General features: G+C 43.7%; 2 protein-coding genes, 1 non-coding gene and 1 pseudogene across 3 annotated transcripts; 2 read left to right on the forward strand and 2 right to left on the reverse strand.

Moving 5' to 3' along the window:
- The first annotated feature begins 2,146 nt into the window (after nucleotides 1–2,146).
- LOC123409202 (cytochrome c oxidase subunit 2-like) lies at nucleotides 2,147–4,848 on the forward strand. The gene is made up of 2 exons (XM_045102168.1): nucleotides 2,147–2,851; nucleotides 4,075–4,848. The coding sequence occupies exons 1-2, from the start codon at nucleotides 2,464–2,466 to the stop codon at nucleotides 4,467–4,469; spliced, it is 783 nt and encodes a 260-aa protein (XP_044958103.1). The 5' UTR covers nucleotides 2,147–2,463; the 3' UTR covers nucleotides 4,470–4,848.
- Nucleotides 4,849–5,519: 671 nt separating this feature from the next.
- TRNAD-GUC lies at nucleotides 5,520–5,593 on the forward strand. The gene has a single exon. It is a non-coding gene; the product is annotated as a tRNA-Asp (tRNA).
- A 2,255-nt stretch (nucleotides 5,594–7,848) lies between these two features.
- On the reverse strand, nucleotides 7,849–11,952 carry LOC123398260 (annotated as a pseudogene).
- Nucleotides 11,953–12,800: 848 nt separating this feature from the next.
- On the reverse strand, nucleotides 12,801–13,460 carry LOC123430013 (60S ribosomal protein L5, mitochondrial-like). Its single transcript, XM_045113954.1, has one exon. The coding sequence runs from the start codon at nucleotides 13,434–13,436 to the stop codon at nucleotides 12,864–12,866; it is 573 nt and encodes a 190-aa protein (XP_044969889.1). The 5' UTR covers nucleotides 13,437–13,460; the 3' UTR covers nucleotides 12,801–12,863.
- Between the last annotated feature and the right edge of the window lie 259 nt (nucleotides 13,461–13,719).

The raw sequence follows: 13,719 nt of genomic DNA on the forward strand, positions 1-13,719 counted from the left end.
CTGCTTGCACAAAGATCGGAATCATACCTCTAGCAGGCATTTTCTGTTACCTAAACAGCTGTCATTTCTACTTTACTGAAATAGAGACTTTCATTGATACTTGAACTATTGACCTGGCTAGCGCTAACGCTTTGCAAGGTAATTGGAGACTGGTCCGCTTGAAATCGCTAGAGTTGAGAAAGGTCTGCTAATCATGGTACGAATTATCTGTTTAGGTAGGTATACTACCGAAGCTGTTATGCCGACAAGAGCTGAAATAGCGGAGGTGATTGCCGACACTCTCTATCTATAGGATAAGCAGCTAGATCGATTTCCTAATAGGAGAGTTACTTAGCGTAACAGTAAAACATTGAATTGGACCGCTTCGCCCCTTGGCGGATCTTCCTCCAAGAGAGTCAATGGGACTTGGTCTTGATGTCAACTAAAGAATTGACTGAGTCAGGTATTCCCTTATGAAGGGCTAATGCAGTCGATTTCTTCACATCTTCGGTCAATCGGACTTTTTTCTAGTCTTGCCTTCCTAAAAGGTATTCCTATATCGGGTGAATGACCAGATCGAGATAAGTTGGCCTTCTCTGAATCTATCTGAATCCTTAATCTATCAATAGAAGGACGACGATACTCGAAGACTTTCCACTTTCAGCCCTAAGAGGGAACAACTCTCAAACGTGATAAAAGCCGTATTTTCGGCACCTTCATGCTCCTTCTTGAAAAAATGGGGTCCAACCCTATAATCTAGTCGTTGGGGTTTTGCTTCGTCTTTCTCCTTAGGGACAGACATCGACTCACTACATGATGGAGTAGACCAAGGCGAAGAACTGATATAGATAGTCATATTGGCCTCTCGCACTGCCAGACTTTTAGTTTGATTTATTGATTCAAGGAATAGATCCCTGACGAAATTCCTTTAAAGAAGGACATCTCCTTCCCTGCCTGCTTCTTTGCCACAACCACAGCTACGGCTAGTAGTATTCATAGGGTCCTTTGATCGCATTCTTTCCCGCTGAAGAGTCTGATCCATCTCCTATCCTTCTTGGGAAAGCTATGGTACTAATGGCTGGCCTAGCTGGCACTTTCTTTATGCTAATCAAACTAGAAATTCTTTGAGTTGAATAGACGATGACTGGACACAACAGAACTCTTCCTCTCTCATAGGGTCGCTGACTCAATTTCATTTCTTTAAGGGAGGGTTCTAGCTGAAGGGCGGTCCTTTTCATCTCTAACTCAAATGTTCGAGCTAATGTTTCCGGTAGTTGGAGTTGCGGGGAAGCTTCCCGGATGAAAAGAAGTTGAATGAGAACTGGCAGAATATATGCATGGAGATTGACTTGGTGCGAAGGAAAATAGTAGATCTTCCATAGGCGCTTTTCGGACTACACGCCAGTCTTTTTCACCAAGAGCTTGTTCCGAAATGGAGAAGTACTTTGGAATGATTTTATTGGGACGCTAGTGAGTTAATGAGCACTCTTTGCATGGTTCCATCAACCCTTTTCTTGCGTGTTCTGAATCGACTTCTCATCTATAAAGAAGAGATGCCCCGTAGAAGACTCCAGGCCACCGAAGCTAACAAAAGGCTAAGGAGACCCATTTAGTTCTTTGTTCTTATGCCGACTAAAGCTAGCGGAGCCACAGCTTGAATCTCCCTAGAAATCCCCACTCGTAGCCCGACGGCTGGGTTTGTTAAGCATATTCGATTGGAAGCTCTTCCTCACCGGGTTAAGCGATGGTAGTTTTAGGCTTGGCTTATCACCATATCCAACCCGAATTCCGTAGTTCGAAAGGAGAATTAGGCTACCTGAGACCAACTGATTATCCAAAACATGAGACTGCTTTCTTAGCAAAGCTTTGCTTGGCTCAGCTTAGTCTCTATCTCTAATGGCTAGACCAAGACCCCTGGTCGGATACTTTTATTGACCTCTTGTTGTTTGCAAAAAAGCTATCCAGATTGCAATAAGTCTTGTCATCCTTGCATGTTTTTGACCTGGCATGCTTCTTGCTTTCTTTTTGTAAGAACCGGCGTTGAAGAGGAGTGTGATGCCAGGGGAAGTCGACTCGGTTACCGGGTCTCTCCTGTGAGGGATCGTTATATAGTTTTCATCTGGTAGGTCTTCTTACTTATGATGCCTGGAACTATAACTAGAACTGGGCATTCCTCAACCGAAACAATTAGAGAACTAGTTATTCCCGCGGGACACGAACTTACATGAAACTAAACTTTAAAAACAAGTTTACTTTCGTTAGAAAATAGAAAAACCAACGGAAAAGAAAGTCTCATGTTGCTCCTCAGAAAACGCGTAGAATAGTCTCATTGGCCCTCGTCGATGGGACAATCCAGTGTATGCGTTACAAGGCAACTAGCATTTAGTTCGTGAAAGAATGTTTCGTTGGAAAAACCAACGCCGATGTCAAGATCAGTCTCCTTTCTCTTTTCGGGAGCAGAGCTGAAAAAGATGGGAAATTCCAATGATTCTTCGTTTATTAGAATGTCGATTCCTCACAATCCCTCTTTGTGATGCTGCGGAACCATGGCAATTAGGATCTCAAGACGCAGCAACACCTATGATGCAAGGAATCATTGACTTACATCACGATATCTTTTTCTTCCTCATTCTTATTTTGGTTTTCGTATCACAGATGTTGGTTCGCGCTTTATGGCATTTCAACGAGCAAACTAATCCAATCCCACAAAGGATTGTTCATGCAACTACTATCGAAATTATCCGGACCATATTTCCAAGTGTCATTCTTTTGTTCATTGCTATACCATCATTTGCTCTGTTATACTCAATGGACGGGGTATTAGTAGATCCGGCCATTACTATCAAAGCTATTGGACATCAATGGTATCGGAGTGCGCCTCTTAACGAGGGTGATTTAAGTGCAACGAAATGTACCGGTGGTTCACGAAGCATCTGGCTTACCGGTCATCTCCCATTCCCGTCGTCGAGAGACTAAAAGAACTATAGCATGCCAGAAACGGGGAGTTGAGGTGGTTAGACCTATACCCCGAAATGCTCCCAGCATAGGAGCCTATGGTTCCATTCTTGTTATTGCTGGAGGTACACATACCTCTTCTCGATGTGGTGGAGCGATATACGAAAAATAGATGCTAAGCCTGCAATGTCCGATAACGGGGCTTCAGTAGTGAATCTATCGGCACCACAGCAGTGGCATACAACTTTGGACCTAAGGGCTGGTCCCGTTACCTTTCGGAATGGGGGAACCCCGTTGGCAACAACCACGGTAGTAGTTGCGGAACTACTGGGCCAAGAGAGGACAACCTGTTGTTCCTGCTCCTCCTTCTTTGCTTCGGGGACGGAGGTCCTATGGTAGGTAAGAGCACGCACAAGCACTTGACCGAAGGGGACCAGCGCTTCTACTCCTCCACCGAGGAGCCGTTCTTGCGAGAAGCAAGGGATGACATGAACGGTGGGAGGTCAAAGAAAGAGAATTGACCTCTGAATACAGTGATCCTATGATCTAGATAGACTCTGTCCTTTTTCTTTTAGATAAGGGTGACTCAATAAATTGGGGATGGGACCTACTAGCATAATGCAGGCTGGAACGTGGGAATTCGAGGTCTCATGAACGAGTTTTTTTCGTGGACAAACATAATTTCCGGTCTTTTTTATGGATCCTTTTAGATCTACGGGCCGGCCGTTCACATGAGCATAGGGAATCTATACTAGAGCCTTCGACTTGGCCCCTGGCAGGATAGGTGAGGAATCACTCTTGATCTGATCTATTGGGGCCTACAACTTCGCCAAAGCCGACTAGCATCCCTTTCCGTGGTGAACTAGCCGTCCCATACCTTCTTTCTGTCTCATGTGTGTTGAACATTGTCTTCCTCGGTTCCAGCTTCACTGATGTAGGTAGGGCTGGGCGAGAAAGGGTCCCCTCTTGCCTATTAGTAAGCGGGCCTTCGATTCCACCGGGGTCTTACGGTCTCATAGAGGGGGGAGAACTGCCTAACTAAAGAAGAATAGTGCTCTTTATAAATAAGAGTAGGCGTGGAGAGCTTTTTGCGGGGAAACTTGCAAGTCAAGTTTGGGGGGAGGCGGGCGTCGACCCAACCTTATGAGTATTCGGACTATAACAGCTCCGATGAACAGTCACTCAGTTTTGACAGTTATACGATTCCAGAAGATGATCCAGAATTGGGTCAATCACGTTTATTAGAAGTTGACAATAGAGTGGTTGTACCAGCCAAAACTCATCTACGTATGATTGTAACACCCGCTGATGTACCTCATAGTTGGGCTGTACCTTCCTCAGGTGTCAAATGTGATGTTGTACCTGGTCGTTCAAATCTTACCTCCATCTCGGTACAACGAGAAGGAGTTTACTATGGTCAGTGCAGTGAGATTCGTGGAACTAATCATGCCTTTACGCCTATCGTCGTAGAAGCAGTGACTTTGAAAGATTATGCGGATTGGGTATCCAATCAATTAACCCTCCAAACCAACTAAACCGGGGAAGCTGAAGCGGAAATGCAATTCTCGGGTGAGGGAAGGGGGAAGCTCCAGGAAGGCTTCGCTCGCTCACTCAAAAAGCTCTAACGCTCGTTTACGAGTGGAGTGCATAAGCCCTTATTGAAGTAGGGTGAGGCCTTACTACACGATCTCGTAAGTCAAGCACGGAACGAGCCTTGTCTACGAAGCTTCGCTTCATCATCTTGCTTGCTTCTGGCGAAGCTTAACGCACTATAACATAGGCATGCATGATGGTATGGTAGGAAGACTCCTTTTAAGGCCGACCACTACATAGGAGCGATAGGAAGCCAAGCCGTCAAAAGGAAAGGCGAGCAGCCCTTATTGCAATAGCAAACGGCCTACTTATAGCCCTATTTATACCCTTTCTCGGGGACTTCAACGGGCCTTACAAGCTCAATAAATTGCAATTCTTCACCTTTTCCTCAGACAGTGGGAATGCATTTTCTTACTTGATTGACATTGACAGATATGTGTACCACACCGAACAAGCAATATGTCATATGCTTGATGTACCAGCCAAGCCAGCTCTTTTTTTCTCAGTTCCCTTATCCTTAGCGCAAAAGTAAAAAGAAAATGAAAGAGAGTTTGTATTTGCAAATGAAAATGAATATGGATCTAAATAAATTAGATAATCAATCAATAAATAAGAATTGGAATAATAGAAAAAATATCCTTCGCCCCTTATCTCTTCATCGTCGTCGGTTCCGTCACTTGTGGTATTCGTTTAGAATCTTGTTGACCCTACTCGCTTACTCCTATTTTCCTTATTTCTTTTTCGACATAATTAATTAGAACTTTCTTGAAAGAATGGGGTTCTCTCTGGGGGGGCGCACCCTCTCTTCCTTTTTGAGAAAGATGGGCTTGTTTTTTTTTCAGTAAGTTCTATTGCTTTGACACATTTAGTATATAACATAATATATATAAGAAAAAAGTACTAAAGGCGAAGGGCATTCTGTTGTACAGCTACTTTGGATAGTTACAAAGGTAACCGATAGGTGACTGTTGAATCGATAGTAGTTACGGAAGGGGGAAATAGCTCAGTTGGTTAGAGTGCTGGTCTGTCACGCCAGAAGTCGCGGGTTCGAACCCCGTTTTCCCCGCCCGATCTTTCTTTCTTCCTGAGGTCATACCTCTGCCACTTTACCCTGAGTTTGACTAAGGCATATAACCCCATTCGAGTAAGAGGATCAAGCAGTGGGGAACATCTATTTATATGCATGTTAGCATCAACAACATCTTTTTTCAAGTCAATTACATCGATCCTCGGTGCTAGGTACTCAGGTAAGTCTATCCTGAGGATAGAACTAGAGCAAGTAAGCTCATCGCACTATCAAGTCAGTCAGGAATTAGCGTATAGAAACGTATGCGCAGGCGCAACAAAGCGCTCATCCCTTGTTCTTTCGCTTGGAAGCTCAATCCCCTCGCTTCTTCTTTCGCCTCTACGCTCGTGCTTTCAGCAAGTTCGTACCAGTCGTCAGTCAAGGAGGGAGCTCCAACCTCCGCGCCTAGCCGCAGCCTAAACGCTGGTTCTATCCCGGCCAAGCAAGCAAGGGGAACCCCGGTGGGAAGAGGGAAAGAAAGATCAGGGGAAGAAGCAGGGTAGAGGAATTGGTCGACTCATCAGGCTCATGATCTGAAGACAGCAGGTTCGAATCCTGTCCCCGCCTCTGCACAAGGCTATCCTTCGTTGCACACCTAATGGAAAGCACTGGCTAGATTTCCGATGAAGGAAGCCGTCTACTAACCGGAATACTACAGCAGAGGACAAAACTAGGGACTTCGAAAATGAGGATAGTTTGCCAGGTAGGGATACCGTTGTTCGAATTGAAAAAAGATACCTTTCCCCAGAGAGATAGGATTCGATTAGGGATACCGATAAGGAAGGGGTCTGGTGCTCAGGGGAGTACTAGCTCCTGCGTTAGCCTCAATCGAACCATTCGCCATTCCTAGTACTTTTTTTTAGGAGCCGGTGCCGAAACAGAGGTGGGAGCCGTAGAAGATCCAATGAACTGTTCCCTTAACAAAGAAATCGAAGGAAGGGACAAGATCAAAAATAATTTGATCACAGACTTGGGGCTTTGTTGACACGGGGTTCGTCGGCCCGGCTTTCACTTGGAAAAATAGGAGATTGAGTTCCACATTAGTGCAAGCCAGATTAGACCGTGCTCTTGTGTCCCCTTCTTGGGATTCTCTTTTTCATTCGTAAAGACTCTTTACCTTGCTTTTGGAACAGGTTCCCCCTCTGCTGTTTACCGGCGATGTTTTGATCCTCTTGAGTTGAAAGAGCAGCAGGGGCAAATGCTTCTACAAGGTCATCAACTCCTCGGGCAACAACGTCACCTGCTTTTTTAGGTTGCTTCAGATATAGATGGGTAAGGTCTTTCAAAGGCTTTTGGGGATGAAAAGGTTGGCTTCAATAGTCTATCTTGCCTTTCTATTCTCTAGTGTAGGGTGACAGCAGCATTTTCATTTTCTCTTTCCTAGATCCATTAGATACTCGTCGTAAATAGCGGCACGTTAGAACATTATCTACATGTTTCCTTTTCTTGCCTCATGGCACATGCCTATTGTAAAACATACCTACCGGGAGAAAAGTACCAGTTTGTGAACATGCCATTCCCTTTCTTCGTGCACTCATTTACTAGATAGTCAGGAACCTTCTTTTGACTTGACCAGCTTACTTTACTAGTAGAGTAGTAGGCCTTTGCTTCTGAACGACCTTACAAAATGGATCAACTAGAAATGAATCGGTGTCATAAACGAATTTCGCTAACCGTAGTAGTAAATAGCGTGACACCAAGCAATCGATCAAAGCCAACTCAAGTTTCATGGAAGGTGGACGGTCGAATTACCCAACTGAAATGAAGAAAGCAATCCGCATAGCCGGAGTCCAGTTGGATAGTTCAGGCTACGGAAGAAGACATGATGCCATTTCTCTTATCGATACAGGAAAATGAGCTATTAGTAGAAACTACCTGGAATTCCCGTGAACCATCCGAGAGTAACCGCGCACCCGAGGTGTTCAAAGCCCCTTATCAATGGGAACGGAATAACGGAAATTCCATACGTTGATCACCAATGTTGCATGTCTTTCCTTAAGTTGGAGTACTTTGAGTTAGAAGGCCTACTTTATTCGTCCTTTTAAAGCCTACTTATTCGTCTAGCTATTTCCAATTCTAATAAATAACCCGATCATATCATATCTTGGAAAACCCTAAGACTACCCAAGGTTGTACCCTACAGTGTTACCTATAGTCTATACTTGTGTATACGTTGCCTTCTGGCTCAGCAGGTAGCAACCAGATCGAGATTCCTCATTTCATCCCGAAGGAAAGCTCGGTGGAATCACCTATTTCTACCCTTGTTGGTTGCCCTTCCAATCAGAAAAAGAACAAAAAAAGCGAGAAAACGTATGCACAGGTTTCCTGTGCAACGGCTTTCGAGTATAATAAATTAGGGAAAATGATGATTCCCTCCAGCTAAAGATCATTCGCTCTTACCTCGTTCTGAGGGGGCACTACCCGGAACCGCTGATCGATACCATCCACCTCTTGCATTTTAAGCATATAGGCGCATGGAAAGGACGGGATATGTCATACAAAGAAGTTTGAATCCAATCACAGTCCTTGATTCGCCGTATCGTCTTGTGCAGACAGCAATGGTGGCTAGTGTAAGTAGGGATGACGGATCTGACGTGAGTCTACCGATTCTAAAATGGTGAACCGGATTGTTTTTTTTGAGAAATCTTTAAAACAGTGACTTTTCTCTGCGCCAACCAAGGGCGGTAGTCCCACGTATTTATCTGTTAGAGCTTCGGTCATGATGTTCAAAGCTGTGCAAACCTCCACTCTATGATCAACAGTAGTATTAGGACTAAAATAGATGCTTGATTTACCGTCGCTTACCAGCTGGCCAGATGAGGCGCAGTAAGAATCAAGACAGTTCTTCAGACAGGCTGCATTACTTGCATCAGCCTTCATCAAAATGAGGGAGTCGTCAGCAAACAAGAGGTGTGACACCGAGGGGGCGTCCCGGCACACCTTCACTCCCAAAAGATTATTGTTCTCCTCAGCATGAAGTAACAAGCTTGAGAGCCCCTATGCACATAAAGAAAAAAGTACGGACTGAGGGGGTCTCCTTGGCGAAGCCCTTTTGAGGGTACAAAACTATCAGTTTCATGGTCATTAAACCGAACAAGGTACTTTACAGATGATACACATTCCATCATCAAAGAAACCCATCTTGGTGCAAACCCCATCTTAAGCATTATTTCTTTCAGGAAGCACCATTAATCTCTGGTAATATTCCCGGTTGGCAAGCATTTTGTTAATCACCCTATAAATAACGTTACATAGGCTTGTCTTTATTGCGTTACCTTTTCTGCATTCTCCACTTTTGGTATCAGCATGATCACTGTGTCATTCCAGCCCTCAGATATGTTTTGTGTTCACGGCCTGGAGTACTTCAGTCACTAAGTCATTCTCAAGCATCAGCCAGAAACGCTTGAAAAATACAGCATGAAGCCCATCTGGTCCCGGGCCCCTCAAATCCCCAATATTGAACAGTGATTTCTTTATTTCGTCTGCTGTGAATGGAGCCAGGAGACTCTCATTCATCTGCTGCGTGACCCTCGCCCGCACCTTGTTAATCGCATCCGGGTCTGGAGCTAGGACCTCGGAGGTAAACAAATGAGAGAAATAGCCCTAAATATGTGCACCGAGTAAGTCATTACCTTCTATTCGATCTCCAGTATCGCTCATCAAGTACTTGATCAGATTCCTCTTTTTTCTTGCAATTGCAAAGTGGTGGAAAAAAATTGTATTTCGGTCACCATGTCGTAGCCAATTGGCTCCGCCCCGCTGGAGCCATGCTACTTCTTCTTGTTCAAACAGGTTCTCGAGCAGCAGTCAAATTGACTTCCCCTGCTTGAGCGTAATGCCCGCCCCTGGTGTGGTGGAAAAAGCCTCGTTTTCTATTCCTTTTAAAGCTGCTGATGCGAGCTACCGAACAAACAAGATTAGTACAAAAAGCCACAACTAGCACTAGCTTTCGTGATTGCTTCTTTCTACCTTTCTCACTCCGGTAATTGCTCCTTCTCCAAAATATCACTACGGACAAGATGAGCTAATAGAAAAAGTTAGGGCAACAGATGATAGCGACTCGCCAGACTCGAACTGGCATAGGCGGATCGGATCAAACGAAATTAGCCTTTCTTCCATCAATAGGAATCGCTTTGATTTAGCAGTTCAAGAGGATGGCGGGGGCAACCTCTCTACATCTGCGGGCCGGTAGGCCAGCCAACTAACTCTTCAAATGAAGAACTTATTTCCCCACATCTAGGAACCTCTCATTACCAGTCCTCGGGATTCCGGAGGTTGGTCGGGTTCTCAAAGTCTTTCCACTCAGTACAGAGGTTTTTCTGGTTCATCGAATCTAATTTATCCCAGTCAGGCCCGATTCTCTGGGTCAAAGAATCTCGTATATCCCCCCCGGGTATATCTTCCACTCTTAAAAGTTTTAATTTGGCTTTAGGGAGGTCTGAAATCCTTCTTTTCCAAATTTCCCCCAAATAATGACTTTTACGTAATTCCTCATTACTTCGCAAACTTTTAAGGATCTCCCTTAAGGTTTTTACATCATATTCTTCTCCGTTTCCTTTTCGGATGGCATTGCCAGCACCATCCGTATTCCAAAGGATGTGGCAATTTTGAGGGCCAGATTTATCCATTAGCTCCGCTAGTATTGACGATTTCTTAATATAAATTATCTCTACTAGTGTCATAAGCTTCTCTTGGGATAATACCGAGGTTTTCCTAGTGGCATCAAGATGCACCAAATTGAAATAGATTTGCTCTTTGCTAAGAGGTACATGAATGGTAGGAGATACATCCATATCCATTGTTGGAGATAAATCCATTGGTGGATTCGAAGTACTTGGGCCTGTACCTCCATAATTTTCTAATATCGGTGGAGTCGAAGTACTTGGACCTGCACATCCATAATTTTCTAATATTGGGTTATGCAGACGACCAGGAATTTTATAAAACATATTATTCTCCCCAATTGCATGTCTTGTCATTAAGTCAAGAAAATGAGCTTGGGATTGAAAATCAAGTTGCAAACTTAAAGGTATAGCTGGCCCTTGTATAGGTTGGAGCTCCGTGAACCCTTGTGGGGCTGGCGTCTCCTGAACTATTTGAGCAGCCCCCCTTGTGGCTGGGGTAGACTCTCAGTAGTATTGGTAAAGAAGGGTTGTGCTGCCGCTAATAATTCAAAGACAGCCGAAGAAACGGTTCTCATGGGGTTCAGTCTCACAAGAGACACTTTTCTTCCTCGGGGTGAAGAGGTGGAGTGCATGCCAGTGGACACCGTCTTAAAAGTGACTCTGCTAAGCGATGGTGGCGTCTCTCTACTAATCGCATTCTGTTTAAGAATCACTGTTCTCATGACCGAATGACGAAATAGATATACGAACTGTATAGGATCATTCGCTGGGATGGGATAAGTGATTCTTTTATAGGATTCTCATGGGATCGTAGAATCAACTAAGGATGGAATAGGTATTTGTGATCGATCAGCTTCCAGTATGACCGAAGACTTTCTATCTGCATTCAAAATAACCACACAATCAGGTTGTTGGTTCAACCCAAAATTGATCTTCTTCTTTCTTGAACGGAATTTTTTTTATTTGCAAAAGAATTGGTCAAAAACGCCCCGATCTTCCATTGAGAATCATCGAAACAATGAGAATTCACATTTCTTAAATAGCTTCTTAAATAGCTCGCCATTTCTTTCGTTATCTCATAAATAAATAAATAATTGGTCTTTAAAAAGAAGGAACGGCCTTTTTGACGAATGGGAGATCTTATAAAATGAAGAGCGTTTCATAAACAAATCAGTGTCTTGTCTGAATCGAGAATAGCAATTCCATTTCTTGAACCACGGATATAGACTTTGAAATGGTGATCAGCTACCCGACGGCCGAGATGTGCATTCGTACAAAGTAATTTAGTACAGACTATCGAAAGCATTGTCATTTTGCGATTTGAGTTCCGGAGATACAGGTGGTAAGTTATGGGTAATGCGGGGAACTTTAAGACGAGATAGGATACCTAATATGGGAGTGGTTTAAGTGAGAGAATAGCTCCCTTACCAAACCAACTGAGCTATTTGCCATGTTTTTGACAAATGACCTAACTTTGATGTGATGTGCCCGTCTAGCACGGATCATTCTTAGAGCAGTCGAGGTTACCGGAATTACGGCCTTCCATACAAGAACTGGCACTATTGTAACTCGCTATGGGCCTCCTGCCTTCTCGAAAGAAACTGGCTTTTGAAGAAATTACTCTATTTTACGCATTTAGTTGAAGCGGATTCAAAGAGCTCTATCGAGCAAGGAAGGAGTATACTATACTGTAGCTGGATAAGCTAGATACCAAAACTTTGATAAAGATTGAGGCAACCCATTTGAGGAAGAACCGTACGGACCCCTGTGGAGATGGCTAGAACAATCCTCGATGAGGCACTGCGCATGGTATCTTGCTTGGCTACCCTGGACACTCGTCTGGATATCCTTCCATGACAATTATGACCTTTAAAGGTATCTAGATAGTTACCAAATTCACCTGAACTTTCAGAGTTGGAACTGATTGGACATAGTAGTAGGTACCAAAACTCCACAACAACATTACATTAACCAATATGTGGGCAGATCCTTCTGTCCAATTGAGAGTGCATTGGATATAGAAGAAGCTGGACAAGTGAACTCGCTTTAAACCAACTAAATTCAATTGTACGGGAATCAACTTCTCATTTATTGCCTTTTCAGTTGATGATCCACTTGGATATGCTCTTGTGGAGGACTTAATGATTATTCGTTCGCCGGAACCAGAAGTAAAAATTGTTGTGGATATGGATACTGTAAAAACATCTTTTGAGGAATGGGCCAGACCCGACCATTTCTCAAGAACACTAGCTAAGGGCCCTGATACTACCACTTGGATCTGGAACCTACATGCCGATGCTCACGATTTCGATAGTCATACTGGTGATTTGGAGGAGATTTCTAGAAAAGTCTTTACTGCTCATTTCGGGCAACTTTCCATTATCTTTCTTTGGTTGAGTGGCATGTACTTTCATGGTGCCCGTTTTTCCAATTATGAAGCATGGCTAAGTGATCCTACTCACATTGGACCCAGTGCTCAGGTAGTTTGGCCTATAGTAGGGCAAGAAATAGTGAATGGTGATGTAGGTGGGGGTTTCCGAGGAATCCAAATAACCTAAGGTTTTTTTCAGCTTTGGCGAGCATCTGGAATAACTAGTGAATTACAACTCTATTGTACTGCAATTGGTGCATTGATTTTTGCAGCGTTAATGCTTTTTGCTGGTTGGTTCCATTATCACAAAGCCGCTCCACAGTAGTAAAGTCTCATCTTTTGTATTGGCCGAAGTGACAATAGTCACATTGAACCCTCGAATATGCTCGAAGATCTCGAAATGATCTTCCAGTTCCGGGGAGAATTCGCAAAACTCCGTTTCCATAAAGAATTTGATGGAGTTTTCCCGTATTTCGACCGGAGAATCTAACATAGACATTACTGTCAAGATTCTTACCAAAAAATGGTACATTCCATGCCCTCGGAGAACGCTTTGTCGGACAAAGTCACTGACATATCCAGTGTCTTTTTCGGACCCCAAGAATGGATTGGATCGAAACGACTTTCCTGCTTGAAAATAGGGGCCCCTTTGTGTCTGTATGAATCTCTGACCGCACAAAATCTCCATAGCCAATTTTCCAAATTGGATTCTGAAATCAGAGGCAGCTTTTGGTACTAATCTTATTTCAAACAATCCAGGAACTTCCATAACATTGGCGTGATTCAGTTTGAGCAACAGATCCTGACGTAATACATCTTCGTAATGAAAATGGAGTGGAAACATCATGGCTTTTCCGCTTTTTTTGAGAATGAGCACTTTGAACTATCCGCTTCAAAAAGGATAGTTGATCGAACCGAAACCAACGTCAAGTACGAGTTATTAAGCGCCGAATCAAAAAAAGTGTACTTCCTTTACGCTTGATGTAGGATTTACCTATTAATATGAAGTTAACTCTTCTGCTGACTTGAGTCCAGAAGGGAAGCGACTGATTTCCAATTCTTCTTTGCTAGCGCTTGACTCCTGTGGAATTCCATTAAAAAGCTTAAAATAAATCCTTTTATTTGGTTTT

The sequence above is a fragment of the Hordeum vulgare genome, chromosome 1H (genome assembly GCF_904849725.1).
Source record: "Hordeum vulgare subsp. vulgare chromosome 1H, MorexV3_pseudomolecules_assembly, whole genome shotgun sequence".
Classification (NCBI taxonomy): Eukaryota; Viridiplantae; Streptophyta; class Magnoliopsida; order Poales; family Poaceae; genus Hordeum; species Hordeum vulgare.

What these genes read in the sequence shown, in the direction of transcription:
- LOC123430013 (XM_045113954.1), bottom strand. Translation starts at nt 13,436, where the DNA reads ATGATGTTTCCACTCCATTTTCATTACGAAGATGTATTACGTCAGGAT.
- LOC123409202 (XM_045102168.1), top strand. Translation starts at nt 2,464, where the DNA reads ATGATTCTTCGTTTATTAGAATGTCGATTCCTCACAATCCCTCTTTGT. An exon ending in TGGACATCAATGGTATCGGA is followed by an intron (nt 2,852 to 4,074) that starts GTGCGCCTCTTA and finishes CGTCGACCCAAC; the next exon opens with CTTATGAGTATTCGGACTAT.